The 12197-nt window shown below is 39.3% G+C and overlaps 1 protein-coding gene across 3 annotated transcripts in view; it reads right to left on the reverse strand.

Moving 5' to 3' along the window:
• Positions 1-236: 236 nt before the first annotated feature.
• LOC119647972 (ets DNA-binding protein pokkuri) overlaps positions 237-12197 on the reverse strand; it is a 136718-nt gene continuing 124757 nt past the window's right edge. For all 3 annotated transcript variants that reach the window (XM_038049349.1, XM_038049365.1, XM_038049356.1), the window contains 4 exons: positions 7975-9004; positions 7627-7876; positions 6912-7553; positions 237-1929 (listed from right to left, as the gene is read on the reverse strand). In XM_038049349.1, coding sequence (XP_037905277.1) covers positions 1710-1929; positions 6912-7553; positions 7627-7876; positions 7975-8842 — 1980 coding nt within the window. In that variant the 5' untranslated portion in view covers positions 8843-9004 and the 3' untranslated portion in view covers positions 237-1709. The remainder of the gene's footprint in view (positions 1930-6911; positions 7554-7626; positions 7877-7974; positions 9005-12197) is intronic.

Here is a 12197-nt window from a genome sequence, read left to right on the forward strand (position 1 = left end):
TTTTCCACTATGTTTTTATTACGAAAAAAAATCTATTGTAACGCCACTTAAATAGAACTTATACACATTTTCTAGATGTGTTATGATGGAAAACGGTAAAGTTAAAACGAAAACTAAGGAATTTGTTTGGAAACAATAATGGAAGCCACCGAAAATTTAAACACAATCGAAAGTGTGATTGTAGAATTAGGGAAAAATGATAAAGTATTCTAAGAAAATAAAAATAAAAACCAAAATGAACAATGAAAACAAAATATTGTTTATTTAAAGTAGATATAATAATAAAAAATAAAAGAAAAAATACTATAAATATTCCAAATACTTATAACTAAATAAAGAGTTCTTGTTTAATAAATCACACTTAAAAGAAGACTTAATGGTGAAAGTATTGTATTACTATGGTCCGTTCGCAAATCAGAACGGATCATACGAAGACATTGAATTGAATCTTTACTTTAAAGTGTATGGTTTTATTCCACTATCATGCGTTTTCTCCTACATTACTTTCGGTCTGGACTCTAATGCTAATCGTTTTGCTGTAATTAAATCGTAAACTAGGATAAGAAGTATAATTGCTATTGATTAACCATTTCTATTGATTAATTTCATATTGTAATTAAATGTATATTTTATACTACATTCTCCTATTATGTTTCCATTTGAAATTTCAGAAGAATCTAATTAAACCATAAACTTCTTTAAAATCATTACTTTTTTAAAGAAAGAATCATTCATAATTAATTATTTAGTATGATTACAGTAAAACCTACCAGAATCTAACTTATCGATAATGTAAAGCCTATTTCGGGGTGATTTTAAATTTCTCATTTAAATTTTCTGAATTTACAAAACGTAATCCGCTGAACGATTTCCAAACATCTAAATCAAAAGATATTTTCCACTCTCCAGAGCAATGAGAGTATATTAAATGGACAGTCTGTATTCTGGCTATAATCTCTGAGAACGAGCGCATTCATCACTTCTATCCGAACCTTGGGAAATCGCCGGCGCACCTGCGCTATCGATTCCCATTAAATGTTAAATTTCATAGAAAAAAGAAGTTCTTTTAAAAAATTAATAAATTGGCACATTAGTTATTGTATTTAGATCACTATCGCTACAATCAGAATTTTATATTTTACTTCTAATATTAATAATGCTCTAATGTACTTTCTGTTAAATTTATCAATTTGTAATTTGATGAGATGGCCCTTAAATTTCTCTTATTTATCTACAAAAATAATATAACAAACTATTATATGTGTTTCTTTTTTGGCCGTGATATAATCGTAATCGGTGCTGATTAATAGGTCCCTCGTTTTGTTTTTAATATTGTTTCTACGAATTTTTATACAAAGTTATGACTGTACATGTTTTTAATGCTTCTCTATTTCAACACTTTATCTCATATACTCTATGATTGTCTTAAATACTTTTACGAAAAAGAAACTGAGAATTCTCTAAATCCTTCTCTGGTTTTCTTTAGAACGGAAGAACAGGGTTTTCACTTTTTTCAGATATATTTTGTACGTCCCTGGAAAGGCGTAAAATATCTCATCTATATTTTGGCTAATAATTCTTTTGAATAATCTAATATTATTTATTCACTTATCACGTGATTTCTTAAAGACGACAACATATTATTTTGTTCAAGTCTTTCGAGTCTTTCCCTCAGCAGCGATGTGCGAATGCGTCAAGACAGGTTTCATTCATTTCCGAAGATCAGTTGGCATCATACTGTCGTCTACATTTATATCAACGGATTCAGTTTTAATTGATGTAGTTGTCATTGTTACATCATTTTGTTGTTGTTGTGATGGATGTTGTGGTGAGGCATCGTGTCGCTGTGATTGTTGACTTTGTGGCGATGCATTCTCATTGTATCGAATCAATTTGATTGTTGTTAGGCCATCGGAATTTCGAATGAGCCTGGAAGGGATGAAATAGAAAGATAATTAATAATCTCCTTTGAAGGAATTAGTTGAAAGTGATTGTAATAAAAAACTATTGCTTTATGTTCCAATCAGCGGTTTTATGCATCACGGTTATCAAGTGAACAGCATTTAAGAACAAAATGAATTCAGGAACCATTGCTACAATGTCGCCGAATTACAAGTTTAAAAACCAAAATACTTTCGGCCTAATCATGCCTTCGTGAAATTGCTGATGCTTGTGCTATACTACGGAATTCTTCGACCAGTATAGCAAACAGGACCACATTTAGTCAATCATTTGTCGTCAGTACAACTTGAACTTATTTCCAGATACTTAGCATTTTCTTTGCCGACCAGTGGGTCGCCCCAAGGACACTTCGTGCAGAAAGCAGAGAAGTGCAGGCGTTTAGGGAAGTCGTGGGGGATCTAAAGTACTTTTCAAGTAATCGCAAGCGATGGCACATAGCTTCGATTGAAGAGCTACACCCCCCCAAAGGATAAATGGCAACCACACATATATATTAGCCAACAACAATTTATTGATTACCTTTACCAATCTGCTCGGGCCTTCATCATCATCATCAACGGTCTAGACATACTTTGATAACAAACTCCAGACATTCCGATTTTGAGCCGAGGTACACCAATTCAATATCCTTAAAATTCTGATCCTGATCAACGCCATCGTTCCCTTAAGGTAGGGTCTGCCAACCATACAGATTAAGTGACCCGCTCACTGCCTCCTATTCAGCAGGATTTTATCCATAGCCAGATGATCATGGTTTGACTCATAGATTTCATCATTATATAAGGCTAAGGAATCAACCATGCTTCTGTAGGGGGGCAACAATTCTTCGGAGGATTCTTTTTTCAAAGGCAGCCAAGGGTACGCACTTTATTTTTAAGAACCCAAGAAGAATACATAAGGACTGGCAAGATCATTGTATGTTACAGTAAGAGCTTTGACGCTGTGGTGAGACATTTCGAGCGGAACAGTTTGAGAATGCCGAGAACAAGCAACACACCTGCAGACATGTGTATGACTGCGACCACGGTAAACTACGTTCCAAAATTTCCAGACTTCAATTCCCAGGCGCCTGAAATTCGGTTCAAAATAGTAAAAGCAAGCTTTATGAGGTGTAACATAACAGACCCACAACAGCAATACTTCCAGGTCATAGCAGTGCAGTCACCGGGGTATATCGCCGAAGTCCGCAACATAATTTTAGAGCCGTTGACAGATGTCTCATATAGCCGCTTACGTGAACAATTGATAAAGTGATGGGGTGCAAGTCAGGAAGAGAAAACAAGGCCATGGGTGACGAGAAACCCTCCAGTTCCTCCGCCACCTGCATTGTCTCAGCGGTAACGCAGTTCTAGAGCCGCTAATGTGTAGTATATGGGTAAGACGCATACCATCTGCTGTTCAACTTCAGACTTGTTATCATCCTTTCCTTCAGCAGCGGGAATACTCTTAATGCATATTCAGCCAGCTCGCAGAGCTACGAGCGCGCAATTAAACGGCAAATTCACGCCGAGAATTCATCTAGGAGGATATCTCAACGTTCTCAGTCGAGGTCAAGTACTCAGCGCAGCTCCAAAAATCTTCGCCCCAAGGCTATATATTGGTACTACTAAAGGTTCAATTCCGAGGCCACGAAACCATGTAATTAGACTTGGGAGAATACTGATGGCCCCGTTTCATCCCTTTCAAGACGACTGCCTCCTTTGTTAGTAAAGAAAGTACTCCTCAATTAAATGAGTCTCGACGAAAAATTTGCCTGGACTTAATAATTTTTCACCAATCGCCAGTCATGTTCGTTTTTAGCCAGTTCAATCCTCCACAAGATAATTAAAGTCACATGAACTTAGCTTTTCAATCATTTGAATTTTGTATGGAAGCATCTTCAAGTCAATACGAATTATGCAACAGAGAGTGGTCCGAAGGATGCCCAATTTCTGAGAATGACTTACGCTCGGCTTTGTTGGAGGCTTCTAAACACTGGCCCGTACGATTGCGATACTTTCATCATAACGCCTTGGTCATTGTTTGGATACGTGGCTGGTATAGCTAACGATACCGGAACCCACAAATTTGTTGTATAAAAGCCTTATAATGCTATCAAATGGAGCACTTCTTACTTTTCTACGAAACGCACGTTTAGTTTTTATAATAAAGAAGCTATCTTGAATGTACAACTGATTTACCACTGTTCCCAAGACAGAGGTGAGACAGGTTATCTCTGCCCTGGACGAAACCGGAAGTCGTCTATTTTTGAAAAGGTACGTGCCAGTCCAAAACAAAGTGGTCCGGGGAACAAAAACGGTGAGAGAAACTTTCTTTCCCAACTGGTCCGATCAGGATTCAGGACCCCCTCAATTCCTTCACCAGCATATTCACATAACTCAAACTAGGTCTTCAGATCCACCGTGTATGCAACAAAATCAGTGAGAAGAAACTGTGCGCAATAAGTAGCGCCATGTTAGAAGCTGCTCCGGCCCTGCAATATCATTGCCATATTCAACCAATGCAAAACAAACATCCACCTCATACAATCAAGTGTTATCGTCTACCACATCACCAGCAAACCAAGAGCTGCCCCAACATAAAGGAGATTAAAATCAAACATCATCTCGTTCCTCAACTGAAAAATCTGGAAATCATCATTAATTTAGTTCCGAAACATCTACTACAGTGCCTAATGTTGAAACCTTCTCAGACGAGTCTTATTATTCCAGCAGGATGAATTCCTAAGTTCCAGCTCAACTTTCCCACAGCACCTATTAATTGGAGAAGGTCGCATTCGAGTCATTAAAATTATGAACTTGGGTTGAGAATGATGGACAGTCGGAGCCTATATCAAACCTACTCAGCATAAAAGAAATGTTGCTAGACATTCGGCAGCAATATGGCTAGTGAGCGTCAGTTATTTTAATAGATAATTCATGGAAAACCTACCACCTGACAAACCCAAGCGGAAATTATGAGGCAAGATTCGCAACCTAACAGCTAATTAGACTCTTCAATTCATCCATATTGAAGTAGCCTTAGCCACTAAAAAAGCAAAGAGCTAGAAAACCTATTAAGTGGTGCTGACACGGTCAGTCACACACAACTACTGAATAACACAAGTTGTATATCGCTTCCGAATAAAAAATTAAGTAAGTCGCCAAATATCTGGCTGGTCCTTCACAATCAGCCCCAAACTTCGAAGGATCATCCAGGCTGTCATACAAGGAGGAGTAAGACGTCCCTATTGAATTTGCTTCTTGCGAAACTCCCCAAACCGTTTAAAGAACATTCGAATTAGCGACTACGCTGACGACTGCTTGATGTTGGCTACCAGAAGCGTCAACACCATTTTGTGGATTTTGATCAAAGGATACTTAGAAAAACTTATCACTGTTTTCGTCATGGAGAACTTGAAACTATCAGCTCGTATATCCACAATGCAAATTTTCTCCATACAGACTGATTCTGGATATATCAGAATGTAACCAACTTATTCCCACCCAACATGCGTATTATCCTCGAAAGCATGCCCATATCATCATACGTAGCAAGAAAAGAAGCAAAAGCGAAGTAAACACAACCTTAGCTGAAAGTTCTTGGGGGTAGGATGAGCAGACACTACTGATAACCTACAGAGTGATTGGCAGATCTGTAATAAATTATATAGATTTCATTTAATATCCAACTTAAATGACAACCAATACATAAAAATTGAGACCTGTCAGGATGTCGCTCTTCGGGGAGTGCCTATTGCTGTCATACTAATACCACCCACTCTTCTGGTGACTAAGCAGTATTTGATAGGATATTACAGAGGTCAACTAATGGACAAAACCCCAAGTCCTCGTAACGTCTGAAATAACATGTCACCATGAAGACCCATGAAGCGGATGTGCAGTTTTAAGAGCGAATGTAGCCTATAGAAGAATCTTTGCTCAGCTGAACCAATGAGCCTAAGTGCAGTTCAGTACTGATGAGACAACCACTTGTCAGATCCCAAGACGAGAAAACAATACTCAGATCAAGGTGGTGCTCCCGCTTCAGTTCGTACCTCTCCACAAAATACCTGCCGGCGTACCTCTCCACAAAATACCTGACGGTAAGCATATCTTCAATTGCCCACATCATTCACGACCCAATCGATGTGGTTACTTTTCTTGTTCTCAATACGAAGAAACAAAGAGCGAACTCCTAAAATGCTAGTTAACAAGTGCAACTAACTTTATTGTTGTCCTTGCAGGACTTGAAAGAACTTCCCGCTTGGCTGGGAAACCACGATAAACCTAAAAAGTACACCAATATTAGAGACCGGTTTCGATTTCTTTGTGAGTAGTCAGGAACGACTAGCTGTCATAGGATCAACTACAAGCTGAAAATTGACCTTGGCCAATAATTGTGAACCATTTACACAAGCCTGGCTTTTCAAAGAAGCTTGAATGCCGCAATAGCTATTCCAAAAAAACCTCATGGGCTGACCTTACACGATCAGTATTTCATCAGCCTGCCATAAGTCAATCCATCAAAAATGGACTGATGAAATTAATGATGGACTGATATCTACACTATATGCCAGGCCACAAAAAGCCGTTTTTGTTCCATGTATTTAAAGATCTCTGGCTCCTCCTGAATAGCAATGATTTACGGGGGGAGAGGGAGATTGTAACATTGTTAAATAAAGCCAAGAAATAAAGATAAAAATAGTGAGTTTCTGCTTTCCGTGCCTAACATTCAATCAGTCCAAGAGCTATGGTACCCAATAACTAATATACGTGGAAGCTTCCATTCCCTTCCTTTTTAAAGTGGCCACAATAGACGCACTGGACTGGTCTGACCAATGCCTTCAAATATATCTCAAACGTAAATCTTGTTTTAATCCTCACACTTTAGTTTTCCACTCGGAACCAGCTTTTGATCGCCCAAACTTAATTTAGCTAATGCCAAAAATTATATCAAAAACTACTTACGGATAACAATCACTGCTATTACTGCTACTGCTAGCATTGAATCTCCTCTCACTTCCGGCCACGCTCAAATCTGTTGGCTTCATATCATCACTATCCACACCATTACTTTCAATTCTCAAATTATTAAAAGGCAATTTTTCACAAGGACTCTGTTGCAGTCCAGGCGATGAAGGCGGTTGCGATGACGACACGGACGCAGAAGCAGCTGCAGCCGCGGACATATAATGGAAGGCACCATTGATGGCATGCATAATTATTGGTGAAGTTGGTGGCGGGCCACCATAAGCTGATGAGATCGATGATGCCACCGCTGATTGTGCTAAGCTTGATGGCGGAATCAAATGATTGCTAGACTGCTGTTGCGATTGCTGCTGTTGTTGCGTTTGCTGTTGATGGTGTGATTGTTGCTGTTGCGTTTGATGATGCGATGATAAATGCTGTTGATGCAATGATGGCTGATGTGTTTGAGCTGTAACATGACCGGTGCCTGTTGTTGATGATATCGACGATGATGATGTGGTCGATGATGCTGATGTACCGTTTGTGGTGCTCGATGGCGTTGACGCCGATGTATTATTGACCGATTGTCGGAGCAGGGAAATGTTTTTGATGTTCTTCAGTTCAGTTGGGTTGCGAAGAAATCTAAAATTAAATGCATTTAATTAATAATTAATTAAATTCCTGTTGTGACATTAATAACTCATTCAGTACTTACTGGTAGCAATGCCGTTCGCCTTGAACTTTTCGCAAGATATTTACACGATAATAATATCGCAATGCACGTGACATTTTGTCGTAGTTCATCGAAAGGTGGTTTTTCTGGATTCCCCATAGCTTGGCTAAGCCGGGTGGATCGACAATTTTGAAAACACCTGTGTCACGGCATTTCCAAGCAATGTAATTGCTGTACCTTTGCGTGGGATCGTTGAGCAACTGCTGAAGGAAATCCCATAATAATCGTCCATCTAAAAGTGAAGAAATTGTTGCAGAGTTAGGTTTGTTGTCGAAGCAGGAAGAAGGAAAACTACAGATAGATTTCGATCGCGGTAGAAGAATTACTTACTTGTATTTGTTTCCGGGCTTTCAGCGAAGAACTCCCGTTTGACGGTCATATAGGCAGGTGTTGTAGGAGCTGATATTGATCCGCCACTACTTTCATTCTTCTGGCTATGATTCTGCGTCCACGAATTCATCACGTTCGTGATTTGTTGTGTTAAATTTGGTTTGAGATCCTTAAGAATTGGCGTCGAAGGTGGACTCCCATGCAATTGGGGTTTCGCTTCTGAGTAGCTATCTTCATCCGAGTCCGATTGGTTGCTACTCGAACTTGTTGCATTATTCTGTGTGAACACATTCTGGTTAGTCTCCTGACTTTGTGGCGGACTACTGGCCTGTGAATCTATTGATGGCGCGGGACTCAATGTAACCGAATTTGGTTGCATGAAATGGTGTAAATGAGCATTATGGAAGGGACTTTCAGGCGGTGCAAGGCTGGCCCAATTTGGTGTAGGTGGATGACTATGCGGTGATGGGGGATATCTGCTTGTCGGTGTGACTGGACTGCTAGGCAAATGTCGGTGCATCATCTGTGATTCACGCATGAGCATCTGTAGAACGTTATGAAGAACATCTCCAGCACCGGGACATCGTTCGCCAAAATCTGATCGTGTGAGAAGGCACAATGCTTTACCGTTCATTTGAAATAGATCCAACTCGAATTTCGGTAAATCGAATTCACGCTCGCAGAAACGAAGAAACACGGAGACATCTTCACGGGTCCAAAGTCGTGGATCTGGAGGCAACTGGGGTGGAAGCTGTGTTTTCAAATCGGCCAAGGGACTTGGTGGTGCTGGCGGGTATCGCCATAGAACATCACTCCAAAGACCTAGCGGTGGTCCGCTCAATGATAATGGTATTGGTAACATTTTCATCTTGGTTACAACACCACGATGCTATGAAAATTTCTATTGTGCGAATCACACACAATAGTTCAAATGATTTTGTACTGTGTCCAATATGTTATCCTCCTCGTCTTAGAGATTACGCTGCGGTCTCGATCTAAGCGCGGCTAGGCTTCGTCTTATGTTAATGATCTGAAATAGAAACAAAATTGATTATTAGATATGCAGTTTGAAGGCAAAAGATATATGACTATGTCTTACACGAAGTTATTACAGAAACATGATATTCATTAGCCATCCAAAATTATACTGTTCATTTAGTTAGAGCTACCTAGTCCTAATGACTACAAATTATCTTGTCGTTTGTCAGCAACAGATTCAACTCCGGAACTAAACACAGAGATTAACTCTCAAAAACTTCACGACGATTTCATCATTGAAACACAAAAAGTCCGTCGAGACTATCTTCGGAACGGATTGTAGCTTCTTTGCAATATGTAAGCATGTATCTTTCACAATATAATGCGATGATCATAGAGCATTTAGCGCGGCTATGTTGAATGCTAAGAGAGGCGCACAAACAAGAACAAAATCCGTTCCAAGATTAACTCATGCAAGCAATATCCGGTGAATCCGGTTCGAACGGAAATTGAATATATCCAACTATCGTTTCGTTTCATTTGAGTATCTTTTGTTTGTTGTAAGATAGATAGTTGTCTTACTTTATTTGGAATTTTATATAAGCACTTCCATTTCTAAAGATTTTAAATGTAGTGCGTTGTTGTTCGCATTTGGATATTGTAATCTTGACTGGAAGAGTGAAATTATTTAGGAAGGCTTTTTGGTGCCGTCGTGAGGAAATGGGACTAATAAAATTGAAAGAAATATCTGAAATTCGTAACACTTTCAAGTCAATGGGAAAGTTTGAATATATAAGGAAAAATTTGAATTCAGCAGTGTGGGTTTCTTACGGCATCGATGAAAATCGTTCGCAGGTCCTGACCATGTAGTACTTTTCCCTGATTTTTTATCCCATTGTCTATTAGTAAAGCATATCAGATACCAAGAAAATAACCGATACATTTACGGAAGCCACTTGCATTAAGCATCGTTTAAACATCGAGGTATCCATCATTTTAAATGGTATTTCAACTAAAACTTATGTAATTATTTTTGTTAATAGTCCTGCCCCTTTAACGCTTTTTTCCTACAAAACGGCATCCTCTCCTCCCTCCAGCCACGAAAAAGAACTCACTTCATATCGATCATGTATACGACACTTTCGAACAATGCACGATCATCATGTCTAGTGCGTTACTCCCAACCAAAACTGATCATCATCAAGAGTTCGTCGATTCATTTTCGTGGGAAGATGTTCATCTGCTTTTACTGCGAATTTCTAAGTTATGTCTAACCGTTGCCGTGCAAGATGTTCATATTCGGCTGTATTATAATCACCGATTACTTTGCGATCTATCCGCTCATCTCCATCTTTTCAAGATGTTCTTGTCGGGGCGCTTGACCGTTCATCAAGATCCACCTACTGAAGGTGGTTTAAGGTTACTTAGAGCCGACCAAGATGAGAGATGAAATGCTTCCACTTCCGATCTATGTCTACACCTTGAAAAGCATTTAGGATTGCAAAATGGCAAGAAGATCGAATAATTCCTCACGATCCGATCCACTACCTTACCATATTGATCACAACTGGCAACTGGGATTTTTTTTTCGGTTTCCTCTTATTTTTCATGGGAGAAGTACCCATCGCTCCTCTTATCTTTTCTTAACCGTTTTGGCATCTTTAGCTTCTTGACGTGAACGTGATATTTTTCAGGGGAAACATATATTTTTGTTTTTACTTCTCGCGATCTTGCCGATTATCTTCACGGTTCTGATGATGCTGGGTTAAACGAGTTTATTGTAGCCACTGTGACGGGAAATGCGATGATGCGGTGGCGATGTTTTCGGGCACTTAGGAAATTGTCTTCGCGTTTTGCTATCTGTCTTGTCTGTTTGTGTTATTTATAGAGGAAAGAGCATTTCCGAGGCCATTTATTGTGGCTATATATACGTGGTATTTCAGACACAGAATGTGTGACACTTTGGCATGCTGCGGTATAGTAATTTCGTGAGATAAACAGGAACTTGACGACAATAATAGAAAGGGGCATGAATGTGTCAGTCCTAATTTTCCAAAGTAGATAGTTGGAAATGTATTCGGGGTAGAAGAATAGTTTTTTAGCAATTTGTAGCAAATCGAGGTTCAAATGTAGAATTTGTTTATTTTGGTTGAGGAATGTGTGTCATTCTTAAAGTGACAACTAATGTATTAGGTTATTGCAAATGAAATGGCCGTTTTGGTAGTAAAATTTGAAACGACTGTAAAGCTTACAAAAATGTATTTAATCAAAATAGGTGCCAATCGATTCAAAATACTTCTTCCAACGAGATTTAAGAGCATGTATGTCAGTTTCGTAGAAGTCCAACTGTCGGTTGTTGATAAATTCGTCGAAGGCAATTTTGACAGCCTCTTCGTTCCTAAATTGTTCTTCCGCCAAAAAATGATCCAAATACTTAAAAAAGTGGTAGTAGTTGGCGAAAGGTTCGATGAATATGTTGGATGAGGCAGAGTCTCATACTGGATTTCGTTCAACTTTTAAACTGTTGTTCTGGATACATGGGGTCGTGCATTGTCGTGAAGGAGTATCACACCTTCTTTGTTGACTAATCTCGGCCGTTGTATACTCAATTTTTGGTGCATTTCCTCGAGTTGGTCACAGTATTTTTGTGCATTTATCGTTGTGCCAGATGCCAAAAAAGAATAGTGGCCAACTCCAGCTGTAGACCACCAAACAGTCACCATTACCTTCTCCGGATGGAGGCATATGCGTCGGTGGCTCATCAGCATCTAGCCATTGTGCTGATCGGCGACGATTGTCGTATAATATCCACTTTTCATTAGATGTCACTATTCTGTACAAAAAAGGATCGGTTCTGCTGCGGGAGACTAAAGAACTACAAATTTGCGTTCGAAGTGCCATGTTTTGCTCTATAAGGGGATGCGAAACGCATTTGTCGAGCTTTTTCACCTTTCCAAGTTGTTGCAAGTGCCGTGAACCTGTCAAATAGTGTACGCCTAGTTTCTCTGCAATGTCTCTCACAGACTGACGTGTGTCGGATTCAACTAGCAAACGCAGCTCGTCGTTGTCAATCGATGGTCCTGGATGTCCACGTGGCTCACTTTGAAGGTTTACAAAAATCCATCCATCCATCTATCCTTTTTCCCTTTGTATTCTCTGTTATCACAACGATGATCAAAACTGAAATGACTCCTCGATTAAATGTAGGAGTATCTATACTTCATTATTCGCCACCAACAGCGCCA

Source organism: Hermetia illucens, chromosome 1 (genome assembly GCF_905115235.1).
Source record: "Hermetia illucens chromosome 1, iHerIll2.2.curated.20191125, whole genome shotgun sequence".
In the NCBI taxonomy this organism is placed as follows: Eukaryota; Metazoa; Arthropoda; class Insecta; order Diptera; family Stratiomyidae; genus Hermetia; species Hermetia illucens.